At 39.5% G+C, this 19,388-nt stretch overlaps 1 protein-coding gene across 7 annotated transcripts in view; it reads left to right on the top strand.

The window, feature by feature from the left end:
• The window catches only part of Ttc3 (tetratricopeptide repeat domain 3), a 108,021-nt gene that overhangs the window by 23,498 nt on the left and 65,135 nt on the right, over positions 1-19,388 (top strand). For 5 of the 7 annotated variants that reach the window (XM_048346234.1, XM_048346233.1, XM_048346235.1 and 2 more), the window contains 4 exons: positions 192-277; positions 2,370-2,464; positions 4,112-4,174; positions 15,328-15,382. In XM_048346234.1, the coding sequence (XP_048202191.1) occupies positions 192-277; positions 2,370-2,464; positions 4,112-4,174; positions 15,328-15,382 (299 nt within the window). Of the gene's footprint in view, positions 1-191; positions 278-2,369; positions 2,465-4,111; positions 4,175-7,305; positions 7,584-15,327; positions 15,383-19,388 lie in introns of those variants that run through there. The other 2 variants (XM_048346238.1, XM_048346237.1) reach the window with 2 other exon arrangements.

The following is a 19,388-nucleotide window of genomic DNA, read 5'->3' as shown; positions in this document are numbered from 1 at the left end:
ATATATAATACATATGAATGATTACAAGATACACAAGCCTTTTAGAACTGTAGTAATACAATGAACTTTATGGACTTACCTGCTTAAGCTAAGAGTTAGAGGAATAGCAATACCAGTTTGTTTTTGTTAACAGATTCTCTCTTTTATCTGTCTCTCCCTTTGTGTCTGTCTCTCCTAAAAATAAAACTAAGATAAGTATCACATAACTAGAGTTGTAACGGAGAATTGCAATTTGCTTGAAGAATTTAAAGGTCAAAGCTGTGTGGACTGTACAGAGGTGAGGACACATCTCTACCCGTAAATATGTTTGAAAGTTTAGCAGTTAAAACTAACAACAGGGGGCTGGGAATATGGCCTAGTGGCAAGAGTGCTTGCCTTGTATACATGAAGCCCTGGGTTCGATTCCCCAGCACCACATATACAGAAAACGGCCAGAAGTGGCGCTGTGGTTCAAGTGGCATAAGTGCTAGCCTTGAGCAAAAAAAAACCAGGGACAGTGCTCAGGCTCTGAGTTCAAGGCTCAGGACTGGCAAAAAAAAACACACCCCAAAACCCCCAAACCTCTCAACAGTTAACTGAGAACAATATGCAGAATTGCTGTAAAGTTCACTAATATATTTGAGGGAAATTTTTAATAAATTTTGAATTAAATTTTTTAAAGAAATTATAATCAGAATTTTCTAATATATTTTTATTAATGTAAAATTTGAATTTCTCAATTAAAGACTTTAGCTGAGATACTAAGAGCCTTGTTTGTTACTTATTTATAATAATAGGGTTTGAATTCAGGGCTTTGTGCTTTTAGAAGAGCACTCTGCGACTTGAGATATGCCTTCAACTCTTTGGCCTAGCCTAGTGCTGGGATGTTCTGATCCTCCTACCTGCTTCCCTCATATCTAGGTTCATAGGTGTCCACTACCTCACTTGGTGCTTATTTGTTGAGATGAGGTCATAATAAATTTTTATGTAGTCTGGCCTTGAACGTTGTCTTCTGACTCTTCCTAGGTAGCTAGAATTAAAGGTATAAACCATGTACCCAGCTTAACAACCTTATTATGATATAATTCACATACCATACAGTTTATTCATCATATTTTAAAGAATGATTTAGAAAATGCTCAATTCTTTTGATTTTTTTTTTGTGTGTGTGTGTGCTGAACTTAGGGCCTCTCATTTGTGCTTGTTCATAGCTGGTATTCTACTACTTGAGCTATGCTGCCAGTCCAGCATTTTGCTGGTTGAGATGGACTCTTGAAATTTCTTTTCTGCTTGATCTGGCTTTAAACTAAATAGCTAGGATAATAGGTGTGAGGCACCAGCCCAGCTAATGAACATATTAATTTTGTTTGTTGTCACTACTGAGATCTTGTGCTAGTTCAGCTTATTTGGCTGATGCTATACCCCTTGAACCATGCCTCTACTCTAGCCCTTTAATTTTTATAAATTTGAGTGAAGTAAGAAGTTTTGGTTCTATTTGTAGCATCTTTTGTTGGCATTCTTGCTAACCTGATGTGTCATTCTTTATAATTAATCTAATCTGCATTGCATATATGTTACTGATTTAATTTTTTGTTTTATTTTCCTACTGTGTTAGGAATCCAGTCCAGGGCCTTAGCGTCACTAACCGACATACCTAGCTGATTAATTTGTTTTTTAAGTAATAAAAATGTATTGAGCAATTCTGTGCTTGCTAACCAAAAGCCAAAATTCTACCTTGCATCTCATTTTTTGGCTTGCTGTAACTTAATGGGTATTTAAAAATGGGTCTCAGAAGAGGAGAGGAAAAAGAGAAAGTGGCTTATCAAATAGTACCATCAAAGAAAAAAGTATTTTAATGTCTATGATGTATCTTGTTTGCTTACTAAATATTTCTTTAACAAGTTCGAATTGGATATTACAGAAAACTTTGCTTAAATACATAGTTGTCTTTCAGTTTGGGGAGGATTTGTGGCAGCCCACCCTCAGATACCAAAAACTGCAGATGCCCCCAACCCTTATTTAAAATAATGTATACATGTTCCTGTATCTATCACATCACCTCTGTATTGCCTAGTGCGATGCAAATGCTATCTATATAGTTGCTTTACTGTATTGTTTAGAAAATAATGACAAATAACATATTCAGTACATTACTTTCCTAAATATTTTTATTTGTGCTTCATTGAATCTGCAGGTCCAGTACCGATAGATACAGAAGGCCAGATGTATATACCATAGTATTGAGGATTGCATTTTCGTTTTTTCCATAGATAATATCCTAGGTTATTTCTGATGTCACAATAGAAATTCAGATTCATTTTTTCTTGGTATTGGGTTCTTGATTATCTTTGGAGCTAATTCATGGGTTTTCTTTCACCTTGGTTTCTTAGCAAGGAGAACTTATGAGAATGAAAGGAAATGAAGAATTTTCCCAACAAAGATTTGATGTAGCTATTATTTATTACACCAGAGCCATTGAATATAGGTAAGTGAAAGAATATGAAACATTTTCTATGTGGCAGATAAAGTTAGAATGTTAGGAGAAGCAAAAGTGATATGAGGCACTGCAGATGTCTTCCAGTTTGTTATGCAGAACAGATGTATCACAGGAGCCTGAGTATATGAGCCCATCAAGTGGTATAACTCAAGCCAGTCAGGCAAAAGAGTAGATTTGGCTCTAACCTGCTCCTTTCCTTCAGTTACCCCCTTCTCCCACCCAGTCCTGGGGCTTGGACTCAGGGCCTGAGCATTATCCCTGGCTTCATTTTGCTCAAGGCTAACACTCCACCACTTGAGCTACAGTGCCACTTCTGGCCTTTTCTGTGTATGTGGTGCTGAGGAATAGAACCCAGGGCTTCATGCATGCAAGGCAAGCACTCTACCTCTAAGCCATATTCCCAGCCATCCTTCAAGTTTTTAATGAAGAGTCATCTCTTCTGTCTTTATCATTTTCCTGCCAGTTAATCACCCTCAAAATTGTTAACTGGTCAAAAGGGGTACATAAGATGCTCTCCAAGGAAGTGGCGCTGTGGCTCAAGTGGTAGAGAGCTCACCTTGAGCAAAAGAAGCTCAGAGAGAGCACACAGGACCAGCAAAAAAAAAAAAGGCTGGCGTTGGTGGCTCAGGTCTGTAATCCTAGCTACTAAGGCTGAGATCTGAAGATCATAGTTCAAAGCTAGCCCTGGCATAAAAGTCCCTATGAGACTCTTAAAAACCCAAAGTGGCACTGTGGCACAAGAAGTAGAGTGCTAGCTAGCCTTGAGTACAAAGAGGCTCTGCATTCAAGCCTCACAACCAACAAAATGCTGCCCATGCAGAAGGTATTACTTTCTTTGAGGGACCTTTTGTAAGAAAATAGTTGTAATTGTGAGAGAATGCATGTGCTCTCTCTCCCTTGTCTTGTTACTCAGCTGTTATAAATTTGTAGCTTTCCTTCAAGTATATGGCAGAAGATTACATATGTGTGTGTGCCTTATATACCTGTTTCCACTGAACATTGCAGCTTGGTAGGATGCTGTATACACACTGCTTGTCTACCTTGATTACTTCCACTGGGATAAGTGAATCCAGTTGCTTCTGAGAACTGCTGCTCTGGTCTGCTGAGGAAGATGCAGAAAAGAATCAGTTCTGAACATATAGTTAGACAAAACAAAAAGAACAAAATTTGAAATGAAGCTGCAAAGTTACCATTGCAATTATAGGCTTTCTTTGCCTGAGTTCTTTGTCAAGGTTGGATATCTGATTTCTATAATTACTCTACAGGGCCTGAGCACTGTCCCTGGCTTCTTTTTGTTCAAGACTAGCACTCAACCTCTTGAGCCACAGTGCCACTTCAGCCTTTTTTATTTGGTACTGAAGAATCGAACCCAGGGCTTCATGCATGCTAGGCAAGCACTCTACTGCTAAGCCACATTCCTAAGAGTTACAAACAATTAATGCATGAGTAGTTTGAACAAGGTCATTGAGGAAGTAAAGGGACAGAAACAGCCAGTTACAGCTCAAAATCCTATGTTCTTTCTGCTCTGCCACATAGGTATAAAGTTTTAGAAGTTTCTTAGTCCTTATGTTTTCAATGTAATTTTTGTTTGTTTGATATGTAATGTGTGCTGACGAAATTTTACTTCTTTTTAAGACCTGAATGCTACGTTCTTTATGGTAACCGAGCTCTTTGTTTTCTTCGTACTGGACAGCTTAGGTAAGTTGAATAATGTGTCCCAGTTATTGAATTGTTACGTTAAGCACCCATTTTGGGGAAACATTCCTATTTTGTAGGTTGTCAGCACCCCTGCCATAGCTCTTTGTCAGAAATAGTGAAGGGTTAAAAAACAACACCATAGACTTCATACATAACTGTTACAGCAGCTGTTGGCAGTGCAAGCATTTGGAATGCATTATTTCACATGTCTCACATATGTTATTTAAATCCCTTGGCACTCATAATGTCCAGATTTTACTTGAGGAACAACTTGTACAACTACTAAGTAGTGATTTTTAAATGCAGATTTATGATGTTAATATCTGTGTTTATAGCACCTATAGCATGTTACATCCCTTTGCTCTATTAAATCTGTAGAGTTTTTGGCAGAAGCATTTTTGCTGTGTTTTTTTTTTATCTGTTTTGGTATGAAAAATTAAATGCCCTTAGTCTCCCTTAGTTAAATTTCTCTTTCTTTTCCTTCCTCCCTCCCCCCCCCTCTCCCCCCCTGTCTTTCTGTCTCTGTCTGTCTGTCTGTCTCTCTATTTCTCTTTCTTTGTTTCTTTCATCTGGCCTGGGGCCTGGGGCCTGGGGCACTGTCCCTTGAGCTTTTGTGCTCAAGGCTTTGTACTTCAGCTCTTTGGTGATTAATTGGAGATGAATCTAATGGATTTTCCTGCCCAGGCTGGACTTAAACTTGGATACTCAGATCTTCCCCTCTTGAGTTAGGATTACAGGCATGAACCATTGACTTCCAGCCTTAGTTAAAAAAATTTTAGGACATAAATTATAAATAGGACAATATAGCAAAATAGACTATTGTATTTCATTATGTCCTCCTTTTCTGTTAAAAGGGCTTACTTAGGGTGATCTAATAATACATCCACTGTAGAAAAATACTCAGAGCCTTACAAGTAGAAAGCCTAGTTAGAGTGTAGGATCCCGAGAGCCAACCAGCATAGGCCTAAGGTCTTAGACAAGTGTTAGTAATAATTCATATTTTCCTGACTTTCTGTTGCTCCAAAGCAGAAAGGAAAAGCTGACAAGTTACATAATTCTCATTGTTCACAAAGAAACAAGACACAGTAGCTTAGTTGGAGCAATTTCTCATTTATTTATGCAGGATATTATCCAATGTGAAGGGTTTCATTATATTTCCACTCATGGATATAATATACTTTTATCACATTTGCCCCCTATTACTCTTGCTTATCCATTTTCCACTCCCCTTTTTAGAAAAAAGAACTTGCAATTAAAAAATGGATTTCATATATGCATAACCTTTTCATATACACACCTGAAATAAGTTTATATTCCTTGTTAGTAATGTTAACTGAATGATGGAGAGAAAAATCTTAACACTATCACTATTCATAAGATGAAAATGCTTTGGAAATGTAGTTTGGGGTTTTACAAATGGGTTTTTTGGTGAAATCATGACAACTGGGAGCCTAATAGTTGTTTTTCAGTAGAAGCACTTAATATTGGGATGTGGGAGTGTGTGGGAGTGGGGAAGATAGTATGTGCTTAGTATGTAGCTTAAAAAAATAACATTTATTGTGTTTCTCTTTTATTATAAACAGAATACATTCTCATGGTAGAAAATTTGGAAAATACAAGAGTTTAAAAAGAAGAAAATAAAAATCACCCGTAATCCATCCACCTTGGAGAAATACCACTGTATTAACATTATGCAGCTTTTAGATGGCTTAAGCCTTGGATAATCCGAGGCTATCTAGACTAGAGGATTGGATGGACTTAACACAGTCTGTCATCAGTACCACTGTTCTCAACTGGTTCTGACAAGAAATGAGCTTCAAATATCTATATTATTGCCTCTGGCTAGGTCCAGAGTTGCAGATATTCTATGCTGTTTGAAGGTGAATCTGTGTGCTTTCAAGATTAGATGGATAGATTCACAACTTGGTTAGCCTCTTGTGAAAATTGAGGTACTTGTCTGAAACCTTGGTGGGCAGATAATCCATTCTCCAGCTCTCAGAGCTAAGAGGCAGACGAGAGTAATTTTGTTTTCATGAGTACTGAATACTAGACACATGAAGAGCTCCTCCTAAAACCCTGATGAGAGAGGAGGTAAATGAAAGGAGTAACACTGAGGCCAGCTAGCTTGGTGAGGTAAAAGCCAAGCGCAGAAAGAGTAAGATTTATCCTTGTACCTCCTTGATGCCCTAGCATGTGGTCGAACACTATGCTTTGCCTGGGGGCAGGGTAGCAGCACTTCAGAGCTCATTGTTCCTTATTAGGCAAAGACCAAGATGAATTGGATGCCTCCTTGGTACTAAAAGTATGCTACATTGGTCTTGCGCAAGTTTCCTATCTTTTCGCACATTGTCCGTATGATTTGCACAGGGAAAATGTTTTCAGAGTCCATAACCTCTGATTTAAGTTAGATGATGTGACTTAGGAACGCTGCCAACAATAAGATGTGCCTCCCATACAGGAGGACCCGTTCCCTAAGGAACGGCTCATAACTGAATTGCCAGGGTTGAGATGTTTGGAAACTCAAAGTGATGCTAGCTCTGCATGGGACTCTGAGCAGCTGCAGGGATAGCTAGGGACAAAGCATCCACCCTTCCCTAATTCAGGTAAGGATGCCACTCCTCAGCCCCACAGGGCCAGACTTCTTACTTGCTGTTGTGAAAGCAAGAATTTATAAGTATTTTAGATGAATTCCACAAAAAGGGGAATACACTAATTTAAGCCAAGAATGCTAAAATAACTTAATCCTAAACATTGAGAAAGTACAAACATATTAAAAACATCTAATTGAAAAAATAATTTTGGCAATAATCCCTTAAAGGGTAAAACAATACTATACTTTACAAAATGGCTGGTACTTTATATATATTTCCTTGTAAAACCCTGACAACTGTGAGAGGTTGATACTCAGATAGAGGCCAGCTGTGCTAGGTAGATGTGCTGAAGCCAAACTTTGAATCTTGTTAAGCCTAGATGCAGAGTCTCTATTGTTAGTTACTATGCTAAGCTGACAATAACATAAAGGAGAAATGTGTTTAAACATAAAAATGTGATCCAAATAGACAAACATTTATTAGGACCTGATTATCCTTACATGACATGCAGATTTTAAGTTTCTCTTTCATACCCATTAGATTGGCAAAATCTTAAAAAGCTTGTAATACCAAGTGTTTGAGAGGATGTGGAACAAAGGAAACTTTCATACTCAACTGGAGAAAGTATTAATTGGTACGGCCACTCTGGAGAGCAATCTGACATGGTGAAGATGTGCAGCCCACTTCTAGGGTAATCCCTTCCAAGCCCAAGGGAGTACCCAAGGAGACACGTGCAAGACTTCATATACCATTGTCTATAAGAGTAAAGATGTGGAAACAACCTAAATGTCCATCACTAAGCGAATGGATAAATTATGGTATATTCATACAATGGAATTCTAAACAGCCGTTAAAATGAGTGTAATGTTGAGTGAAAAACCAAGTTGCAGAATGATTTGTACAGCATAATGCCATTTATATAATGTCTAAAGCACAAAAACAAATGTCATATCTATAATACAGGATATGTATTGAAGTGTTTTAAGTTGCATGGGCGTGTTAAAAACCAGGGGAGTGGCTATCTCTGGGGAGAGAAGGAGGGAAAAGGATTTGGAGGAGGGTGGGGTAGTGCACAGTGACGTCACCTGTAACCCGAAAAAGAAAGAGCTGAAGTAAATATGGCAAAATAGGAATTTCTTACTGAGTTGGTTCACAAATGGTATGTGACTGTTCATTATGTTATTCTCTTTGCTTTTATGTATACTTGAAATATGTGGGGGGGAAAGCAAAACAAAATGTGATTTAAAATGCATACTAGGGTAGAAATAACCCAAAACAGTGATCATGAAACATCAAGGGTCAAATAAGTAAAAATGAATTCAAAAGGGGAAAAACAATACATGCATTTTAAGGCTGGTGGCAAGGAGAGAAAGCCTGAAGAATGAGTTGGAAAACGTGCTTCATTCAGAAGTGGCCAAGGTGGTTGTAGTAGTGATTTTAATCTAAAATAACTGTAAATCTGACGTGTGTGTGTGTGTGTGTGTGTGTGTGTGTGTCTACTGGTTGTGAGGCTTGAGGGCCTGTGCATTGTCCCTGAGCAATTTTTTTTTAAAGGTTAGCAGTTTACCACTTGAGCCACAGCTCCACGTCTAGCTTTTTGGTGATTAATTGGTGATAAGAATTGCATAGGTGTTCTGGCCTAGGCTGACTTGGAACAGTGAGCCTCAGCTTTCTGAGTAGTTAGGGTTACAGCCACCCACCTTGCCGGAGACTACCTTTGAATATAGGTGAGGCTAGCAGCCAATCAGAATGCCTGTAGGTTATAGATGTGCTTGGAGATTGGGGCAGTAGGTACAGACAGCAGACATCTGTACTGCCTCTTGTCCCTCTGGCCACTTGTGCTACAGCTTCCCATCTGCGAAACTTTCAAAGTTAAGAGTGTGTGCCATGAATCTTAGGTCTTCGACTTGGATGAGAGTCTGGCCTTCTAGAAATGTGCTTTTCAAATGCATTTTGGTTACCTATAGGATCTTAGTAGAGTCGTAATTATAATTGAAGTATCCAGGGAAATCTTAGCTCAAGGGAGAATCCAGAAAATAGAGTTGGACATATCTGTACCTGAGGTACTTAGAATAGTTGATGTGATGTTTATAGCAGACATTGCTTACTTACTGTTTAATTCTTACATGAATGATGCACATGTAGAAAATTCTAATTCTGGGGTACAATGACTATTGTAAAGGAAAATTGGAGAAAGGGAAAGATTAGATTTGAATATTTTTTAATTTGCTTTGGAAAATCATGGAATTTTTAAAGTTTTTTTTCCTCTTGATTCTTTGGTTTTTATGCATCTATCATGCCATATTTCCTCCCAACTGTGATTAGTAGCAAACAGACTTTAACTGATTGTTTTATATTAAGTTGTTTTCTGAATTCTCTGAGACCAGAGATATAGCAGCTTTCTGTGTGAATTTAAATTTGTGTCTGGGCTTAGTTTGAATGTACTGGTTTGGTGAATTAAGTCCTAATTTTAACTCTCTGACTTCTATAAATTTTATCTAAAAGCCACTGAATTAGCTATTGAAGAAAACATAATTTACAATATTCTTTGGGGTACACACACAAAAACCCCCAAGCAAATGAATATGGTAAAAATTAGAAAAGACTATACTTAATCTAGCACAGATCCATTCCCTACCACTTTTCAGAATCCACTTTGTTTATAAAATTTTCGAAATGCCTAATTCATGGCTTATAAATAACATTCATTTGCCAGGGACTGGTTGGCTCAGACTTGTAAGCCTAGCTCCTCACAGGGCTGAGATCTGAGGATCGTGATACAAAGCCAGCTGCGACAGGAATGTTTGTCTCCAATGAACTACCAGAAATTAGGAGTGGTGCTGTGGCTCAAAGTGGTAGGGCACTAGCCTTGAGCAAAATAGCTCAGGAACTGCACCCAGGCCCAGGATTCATGGTTGAGAAAAACATACAAAACAATTCTTTAGGCTGGGACTGTAGCTTAATGGTAGTGTTTGCCTAGCATGCATGAAGCCCTGGGTTTAATTCCTCAGGACCACATAAACAGAAAAGGCCAGACATGGCGCTGTAGTTCAAGTGCTAGCCTTGAGCAAAAGAAACTCGGGGACTGTGCCCTGAATTCAATCCCTATGACTGGCAAAAAGAAAAAAAAAAAGATCATTAATGTTAAACTAAATGAACTGCCTTTTTTTTTTTTTTTTTTTTTGCAGAGCTGAGGGGAGAGCAGGAGCGATCCTGAGACTTGAACTCAGGGCCTGGGCATTGTCCTTGAGGTTTTTTTTGCTCTAGTCTGTTGCTCTGCCACTTGAGCCATAGTTTCCCTTCTGGCCTATGGTGGTTATTTGGAGGTAATTCAGGTCTCAGCTGCCGGATAGTTAGGATTATTACAGGCATAAGCCACTGCCACCCAGCTGGAACTGTCGTTTTTGTAAGTCAGAATGCAGGCAGTTTCATTTAGTTCATTGTAACCTAAGTCTTTCTTTAAAAAAACAAAAAAAAAAAACCAGGTGGGAATATATGATGTATACTGTTGTGCTTCCTGCTTTTTTTTTTTTTTTTTTGGCCAGTCCTGGGCTTTGGACTCAGGGCCTGAGCACTGTCCCTGGCTTCTTCCCGCTCAAGGCTAGCACTCTGCCACTTGAGCCACAGCGCCACTTCTGGCCGTTTTCTGTATATGTGGTGCTGGGGAATCGAACCTAGGGCCTCGTGTATCTGAGGCAGGCACTCTTGCCACTAGGCTATATCCCCAGCCCCTGCTTCCTGCTTTTTAAACATTAAGTTTTTGGCCTTTTTGTATGCATAAATGGAAATATAACTTGTTAACCGGGAGCTGGTGGCTCACTCTTGCAATCCTAACTACTGAGGATCATGGTTCAAAGCCAGCCCAGGCAGGAAAGTTCCTGAAACTCTTACCTGCAATTAACCACCAGAAAATGGGAAGCGGCACAATGGCTCAAGGATAGCACCCAGGCCCTGAGTTCAAATCCCATGGCTGATTAATAACTCTGGTTTTTATCCTCAGTTCAGTATTCTCATTGTGTTACACAGTTTTCAAGAGCAAACAGCTATTTGTATCTCTTTTCATAGATCTGTTGTTTTTTTGCTGTCAAAAGTCAAACCTGGATGCTGTGGTTTGGATGGACAGTAGCTTGTTGTGATTTACGGTGCACACTTGGCTTGAGTAGTAAGATGTGGCCATATGCTAGTTAATGTGGACATTTACTAGTCTTTAAACATATGTTAACAAAGTGTATCATAAACACGAAACAATGTTAAAACAATATAATACTGCTGTGTATTATAACATTTGGCCTTATTCATCAAATGCTAGTAGAATTCTACTTTGTGGCTGTCAGAAGTTAGTAAAAGCAGATGTACTCCGTCTGTTGTAGCCAATGGGTGGTGTGAAGGCCTGGGGTGGGAGAGAGCTAGTTGCGTTTATGGAATTGAAGGTTCCAGGATACAAAGGAGAGGGAGAGGTGCTCAAGGGTTCTGCCTTATAGGCTACTTGCAGGCTGTGGCCTTTAAGACTAGTAAGATGGTAGCAGGTTTTTAACTTGAGGGAGAGGGTAGTAGTAGCATTATCAGTACTTTAAAAAGCCATACTGGCTGAAGTGAGGTTTGGTTTGAAGTGTTGGTAGCGGCTGTAGGACTCCAGTCTGGTGATAATCTAGATTTGGAGCAGTAGAGTGGCCATGGAAATAGAAAAGAGGAAGGGTTTTCATCTATTTTAGTTACAGTTGACAGATGGTGACTGCCGGGACATGTGTGAGGAGGCCCTGATGAGAACTGCTCTGAAGTTCCTGGCTTAGCTTGAGGCTCCTGGGTCCTCTCTTTTATACCGTGATCATTTGGAGAGGAATACATTTGTAGGAGGCAGACTTGGCTTTATTCTTGTACATGGTGAAGCATCTGCGGAGCACCAACATTAAAATGTTAAATAGCAATGAGTTAGGGCATCTGGAACTAAATAGAGTAGGAAACATGTTTGGCATAGTTGGCATGTTGGAGATGGGTGAGATTACTCTGGAAAGTAGGTCTCCACGTGGACTATGCATTGGAACCTCTTGGAACTTTGAAGAAAGATTATCCATCCTAGAGATTGTGGCTTAATCTGCCAAAGGTAAAGCTTGGGCATTGGGCTTTGAGACGATTCCCCAAAGATGCTAATGTACATGTGAGGTTGTGACCAACTGGCCTAGAGAAAGCATGGGCCGAGACTAGAAGAGGAGTGTGGATTTAGCTTGAGGAACACTAATAGTTGATTGGCAGTTATGGGCTTACAAAAGATACACCTGTCCAGGAGACTATTCAGAGGTGGCCCGGTAGAAGTCTTATCAGATGGTGATATGGAAGTGAGTGGCCAGCAGTGTCTGGGCTGCTGAGAAGCAGCCATAAGGATTTTTGGATTTAGCATGAGGAACATCATTTCATACTCATCGAAGCTGTCAGTGAGAAGCTTGAAATAGAAGACAGTTACTAGCGTGAATTGAGAAATTTAAAGACATGGTCAGCTAGTGTAAGCAAATCTTAGAGCTCTGGAGACTGTGGAGCCTAAGAAGCATGCCCACCACTGGATCAGATGTTTCAGGCTTCACACTGATTTCAAACTGATTTAACTAGTTCAAATGATGAAGAGAACGTCATTTAGAATTTCAAAAGGAAGATGGCTCTAAGGTCCAATGGTGTCACAAGACACCTACATTCTTCTAGACCAGAATGTGACTTGGTCAGCAGGCTATCTTCTCAGGATGGCAGGATGGCTACTGTGGTTCACACATCAAACTTGATATTACAGATTTCCTGCAGAAGAAACATTTTCCTTCTAATCTTTTCAAACGGGTCTAAGAGCACTATGGATACAGAAGCTAACATAAGCATATAGTTAAGTTTCCAGAGATCCACCCCCTGAAGCCAGCATCTGCCTCACAAACCCAGTGCTCTGAAGTCCTGTTTGTTCCACCTTGCAGTCCTTATCCACCTTGTCCCCCAGGGTTACTGTACGACTTCCATAGGTTACTTTTACCTACTTTTGTGCAATGTGAGTTGAATTGTATCCTATGTGCTCTTTTATATTTGGCTCTTAGCATTGTTTTCAAGATCCATATTGTTGCATGCACTTGTAAAGAGTTCATCTGTTGCATGAATATACTGCGTTTTGTCCATTCTCCTGTTGGTGGGCATCTTGGTAAGTTCCTAGCATTTGGCATTTAAGATAGTATTGTTGTGAACATATATTACCAAATTTTGTTGAGTGTATAACCAAAGAGTGGACTTGTAGGGGCAAAGTTATACTTTCATTCATTCTTACTGCATAGAGTTCTTGTGTGATTATATCATTTTACCATCTTACCAACCGAGTATGAGAATTTAGTCCCATATTCTCACCAGCACTTAATATTTTGCATTATTTTACACATTCTGGTGGATATGTCTTGGTATGATGCATTTCTGTAAGCTGAGTAAGGATGGTTGAGTAAATTTTCTTTTTGCTAATGATTCTGGGGTTTGATCTCAGGACCTTATGCTTTCAAGGCCAGTTCTCTACTACCTGAGCCACACCCCTAACCCTTGCTTAATGCTGGATGTTCTTTTTTGTGAAATACCTGTTAGTGTTTTGATTTTTTTCTTTTTGTCCTTTGAGTTAAATAACTTACTGCTTTGTATTTTGGGCCAAGTTCTTATTTCGTGCCCGGGATATAGATCATTGGTCAGGCATTATTTATAACATATTACAATTATGTGCTCACACTCAGTGGCTTTAATTTTCACTCCTGATGTTTGGAAAAAAGTTACTGCTTTTAACATTCATAGTAAGCACTTCTTTTTATTTTTTAAAAAATAATCTTTGTTATAAGGCCACCAAAATGTTTTGTGTTCTAAACTTTGGCTGTTTAACTTTGCTACTTAGATTTGCAAAACTCCTGGTATGTTGTTGTTGTTTTTTAAACATGAGTAGGGTTCAAGATTTGTGTGAATGGGCTGGGGATATGGCCTAGTGGCAAGAGTGCTTGCCTCATATACATGAGGCCCTGGGTTCAATTCCCCAGCACCACATATACAGAAAACAGCCAGAAGTGGCGCTGTGGCTCAAGTGGCAGAGTGCTAGTCTTAAGCAAAAAGAAGCCAGGGACAGAGCTCAGGCACTGAGTCCAAGCCCCAGGACTGGCCAAAAAAAAAAGATTTGTGTGAATGTCCAATTGGCCTATTATAATGGCATTTTTCCATGCACTTTAGTATTGTAATAAATCAAGTGATTATAGATTTTTTTCTCTGTGTTGGTCAAATTGTCTACGTTGTTTTTGTATATAACCATTGTCATTATTAATTTCTGGTAGTATAAGTTAGCTGGTTTTTGCTATTTGTTTTTTGTTGTTGGTACTGAGGTTTCAACTTAGAGCCTGTGTGCAATCTCTAACATGCTAGTACCTGAGCCACAGCTCTACTTAGAGCTTTCTTTGTTGGTTAGTTGGAAATAAGTCTCACAGTATTTCCTGCTTGGGCTGGCTCAAACCACGATCCTCAGATCTCAGCCTCCTAATAGCTAGGTTTACAGATGTGAGCCACCAGCACTCAATTTAAGAGTGATGAATTGGGGCTGGGGATATGGCCTAGTGGCAACAGTGCCTGCCTCGGATACACGAGGCCCTAGGTTCGATTCCCCAGCACCACATATACAGAAAAAAACGGCCAGAAGCGGTGCTGTGGCTCAAGTGGCAGAGTGCTAGCCTTGAGCGGGAAGAAGCCAGGGACAGTGCTCAGGCCCTGAGTCCAAGGCCCAGGACTGGCAAAAAAAAAAAAAAAAGAGTGATGAATTACATAAGTGTTAATAGGAACCATTAAGTTTTATTTTAGTCAAATCGAAAGGTAAAGGGAAAACAGTAAACCAGTGAGTTTGACTTCCTGAGATGATAGTAGGAACAATTGAGCCAGTAAGGTGGAGTAAGTGATTTAAGGATTTGAAAATGTTTGAGTGGTGAGGAGTTCCATGGGCTTGTGTGTGATAGTGTCTAAGCAAGCTAGGAATCTGACGCCCCCTATGGCTTGGTTAGTGCTTGATAGTTTATGAAAGTATGTCTTCTAACACGGCATGTAATTTGGTGTCTGTTACAAAAGAGTAACTAGAACCAAATTATACTCATTCTACACAAAAGAAAGTAGGGTCACCTCCCAAAGACCCCAAGAAAATACTTGAGTTGGACTTAGGTTTCAGGTCCCGGAATATTCAGTGTAGTTTAGCAGATGTGTTATATTTTTTCAGATTAGAAGTTTCATTAAAAGAGCAGCAGAACATGCCAATAATAGCTAAGAGAAGAAATTGGTAAGATGCAGTAAATTCTCCAGAAATACAGAGTACAGTTATTCCTGGTAATTGTGATTATGACTCTGGATGACTTACTCCATTTGTTTTGATTTCCTGTATTTTTTTAATTTCCTATAATGGAAGTATATTTTATAGATTTTAAAAATTATTTTCTGACTAGATAATAATACATAGAAAATTAAGATCATACAAATATGCAACATACAGTGTTTTTAAAATAAAGGAATGAGTATTTTATTTCTCTCTTTTTTCTTTTTTAGAAACGCACTTGGTGATGGAAAGAGAGCCATTATTCTGAAGAACACTTGGTCAAAGGTAGGTTTATGATGCGTTACATTAAGTGCCATACATTTTTGTGAAAGTCAGTTTTTAGATGTGTACTTTTATGTAAAAATGCTGGATAAAATTATATTCTTTTTTTGTGTGTAATGTGTTGGTTGTGGGGCTTTAACTAAGAGCCTGGCCACTGTCCCTGAGCTCTTCTGCTCAAGGTTAGCACTCTACCACTTGAGCCACAGCACCACTTCCTGAAATTATTCTTAACAAGAATAGGAAGGGGTAAACATGTGTGCCTATGTTGAATTTATTTGTTTGTTTATGTTTTTGTCCATGGTGGGAATTGAACTCAGGGCCTAGGCACTGTCCCTGAGCTTTTGTGCTCAAGGCTAGCTAAGCACTCTACCACTTTGAGCCACAGCTCCTTTGTTTTCTGGTGGAGATAGGAGTCTCAAGGCCTTTCCTGCCCAGGCTGGCTTTGAACCACCATCCTCAGATCTCAGGCGTTCTGAATAGGATTACAGGCATGAGCCACCAGCCCTTGGTTCTAGGTTTAATTTATTGTTCATTATGTATAACCATTATTCCATTTCTGGATCTTATTTGATGGTATTTTTGAAGACTTCTGTTTCTGTTTTTCAATGTGCATTAGCTACTGTTTCTTTAAATATTATCTTCACCTAGTTGTATATCAGGGTAGACAAAAGCATTGTAAACTTTTCTGTTGCCTTTAAAATTTTTATTTTATTAAAAGAAAAAGAATGGGAAAGGGGAACCTTCAATTACACCAACAGTAGGAGGACTCTGCCATAACTATGAGAGAGAGGCTAAGAGAGATAGTGTGTGAGAATGCATACATGAGCAGCCCACGGGGATCTCTAGAGTCTGGGGGCACCTTAGCTATTGCAGGGTAATGTTTGCACATTGTGCTTAAGTATGAGAACTGGAATTAAAAATGTGGAAGGAACTATGGAGTATCTTTGAGTAGATAAGACTTCCTCTCCCCCCCCTCCCCTTGCTCCCTTCCTCCTGGCCTTCTCTTGGTGCTAGTGATTAAAAGCAAATCCTCTTTCATGCTGACCCACTCTACCAACTCTACCAGTTACACCCCTACCCTAAGGCCGCTTCTTCTTCTTCTTCTTCCTCTTCCTCCTCTTCTTCTTCTTCTTCTTCTTCTTCTTCTTCTTCTTCTTCTTCTTCTTCTTCTTCTTCTTCTTCTTCTTCTTCTTCCTCCTCCTCCTCCTCCTCCTCCTCCTCCTTCCTCCTCCTTCCTCCTCCTTCCTCCTCCTTCCTCCTCCTTCCTCCTCCTTCCTCCTCCTTCCTCCTCCTTCCTCCTCCCTTCCTCCTCCCTTCCTCCTCCCTTCCTCCTCCTCCCTCCTCCTCCCTCCTCCTCCCTCCTCCTCCCTCCTCCCTTCCTCCTCCCTTCCTCCTCCTTCCTCCTCCTTCCTCCTCCTTCCTCCTCCTTCCTCCTCCTTCCTCCTCCTTCCTCCTTCTTCCTCCTTCTTTCTTCTTCTTCTTCGCCAGTCCTGGGGCTTGAACTTGGGGCCTGAGCACTGTCCCCGGCTTCTTTTTTGCTCAAGGCTAGCACTCTACCTCTTGAGCCACAGCGCCACTTGTGGCCGTTTTCTGTATATGTGGTGCTGGGGAATCGAACCCAGGGCTTCATGTATATGAGGCAAGCACTGTTGCCACTAGGCCATATTCCCAGCCCCTAAGGCTTCTTAAGTAATACATAATGTACAGATCCCCAGTGAAAAAATATCCCACCTTAATATAATGACTATATCAAAACTACTTGTGTTTGTCAAAAAGCAGGAATGAAATAGGCTGGGAGGAAACTATTTGCCACATAAATAACCATAGGGTTTATTCTTTTATTGTCTTAGGGTTCTTTTATTGTTGTTGAGATTGCATGTAGGGAGGGCCCTTATTCTTCCTAGGCTAAGTACCAGCTCTGGAAGGATTTAAATTTGGTATATGTAGCAAACTCTAAATAGGAAATGGAGTAGAAAATAATCAGCAAAACAAACATTTCATAGAAGAGTCATCTTGAATGGCCAATAAAGTTAAGGAACTGATACTTCCTAATAATTAAAATTATTGAAAAGTGGTACAAAAATAGAAAAATGAAAGCAGTAGAATAGAAGGATAGTTCTCCAGAATAGAGACTTGCCTATCACAAGTAAATAAGAAAATGTGATATTGTTAGGGTTCTTCAGATTAGCAAAAATCATAAGCATGTACACAAAAACTTTCAATAAATTAGTAAGAATTTTAATTGCTTACAACTTACTGAGAATACTATGATGTTAAGTTCCCCATAAGTACTCAGTTTTACATTTATTCACCCTAGGAAATAGCTTGCTCCCATGTTTGTATCCTAATAATTACTTCATTTCAGATTTACATAACAATTTAGCATATGTTCTTTTCATGAATGAAGTATACAAATATAGCCAATATCATTTCTCTCTCTCTCTCCACACGTTCTCTCTCCCCCTTCTATCTCCCTCTTTCCCTCTCTCCCTCTCCCTCTCTCCTCCTCCCCTCACTCCTGATACTCCTCTGGACCCAGTTTGCATTGTCTGTTTCATTTCAGTTCGTATTTCCTCTTCCCTCTCTCTTGAATGTTTTTTCCCATAGTATCAGCTAGTGCCTTTATATCCTTTCAGTCTTTTTTGAAGTCCTCTTAGTAAAACCTTTGCAGACCACATTACTAAAGTGCCAAATCTAACCCAGATTTTCCCCTGTGCCTTTTCTTTGCTTTACTTTTTATCTTTTAGTATTTAGCAAGTTCCTGAACATACTACACATGTCATTTAAGTTATACTGTTTATTGTGTGCTCTGCGGACTGGTTCGTTGGTTCACTCTGCCTGGTTTACTCTGGACTCTGTTTATTTTGTTTATTTGTTTGTTTTTGTTGCCAGTCCTGGGGTGTGGACTCAGGGCCTGAGCACTGTCCCTGGCTTCTTTTCGCTCAAGGCTAGCACTCTACCACTTGAGCCACAGCACCACTTCCCACTTGAGCCACAGCACCACTTCTGGCTTTTATCTATATATGTGGTGCTGAGGAATCGAACCCAGGGCTTCATATATACGAGGCGAGCACTCTACCACTAGGCCATATTCCCAGCCCCACTCTGGACTCTGGACTGTCTGGCAGGCTGCTTGGTATATAACAGGCACTTGCGATTAGTTCCTTTTGCCTTAGCAGATGAACAATCAAATACTAGATTGCAGTTGAAATGAGTGAGTGGCTTATCAGTATTTGTAGATAGAAAAGCAAATAGTAAATGAAAAAAAGTCAGCAGAAGTATTTGCTTCTGGATAGTAAGGGAGGGAAAAGTAATAGGAGAGGTCACAAAGGAAATCCCAACCACATCTACATAGTTTTCTTTCTTCTATATAAAGAGAATAAAGTGACTAAAATAGATATCAAAGCATAATTCTAGGTTTTATTTTACATCAACGTATTTTTCCTAAATAAAAAAATTCAAACATTTTAAAGTATCACATACAACATTGACACTATTTTCTGTGTTTGGCAAGACATAGAAACACTTTACTACTTAATTCTTGGTTTCATATGATTTTGAAGTTATCTTTAGTTGTAAGGAGCTTATGTAGTTGTACAAAGTAGGAAAGAATAGCAAAACTAAAACCATTTCCTCTAATATCAAGAACAAGGTTAGAATGTCCACTCTATCCACTCCTCTTCAGCATACCTCTGGAATTCCTAGCCAGTGCAGTAAGGCAAGAAAAAGACATAAAAGAGATTTGCATAGGAAAAGAAGAAATCAAATTATTCCTGTTTGCACATGACATGATCTTATACAAAAGGACCCAAGAAACTTCACCCCTAAGCTCCTAGAACTGATCAATAACTTGGGCAGGTTATTAGTAGCAGGTTACAAAAAACAACAACAGAGCTGGGGATATGGCCTATTGGTAGAGTGCTTGCCTCCTATACATGAGGCCCTGGGTTCAATTCCCCAGCACCACATATATACAGAAAACGGCCAGAAGTTGCACTGTGGCTCAAGT

The sequence above is a fragment of the Perognathus longimembris genome, chromosome 5, assembly GCF_023159225.1.
Source record: "Perognathus longimembris pacificus isolate PPM17 chromosome 5, ASM2315922v1, whole genome shotgun sequence".
NCBI classification, from domain to species: Eukaryota; Metazoa; Chordata; class Mammalia; order Rodentia; family Heteromyidae; genus Perognathus; species Perognathus longimembris.
The sequence above is the reverse complement of the archived record's forward strand: the minus strand, read 5'-3'. Positions and strand labels throughout refer to the sequence as shown.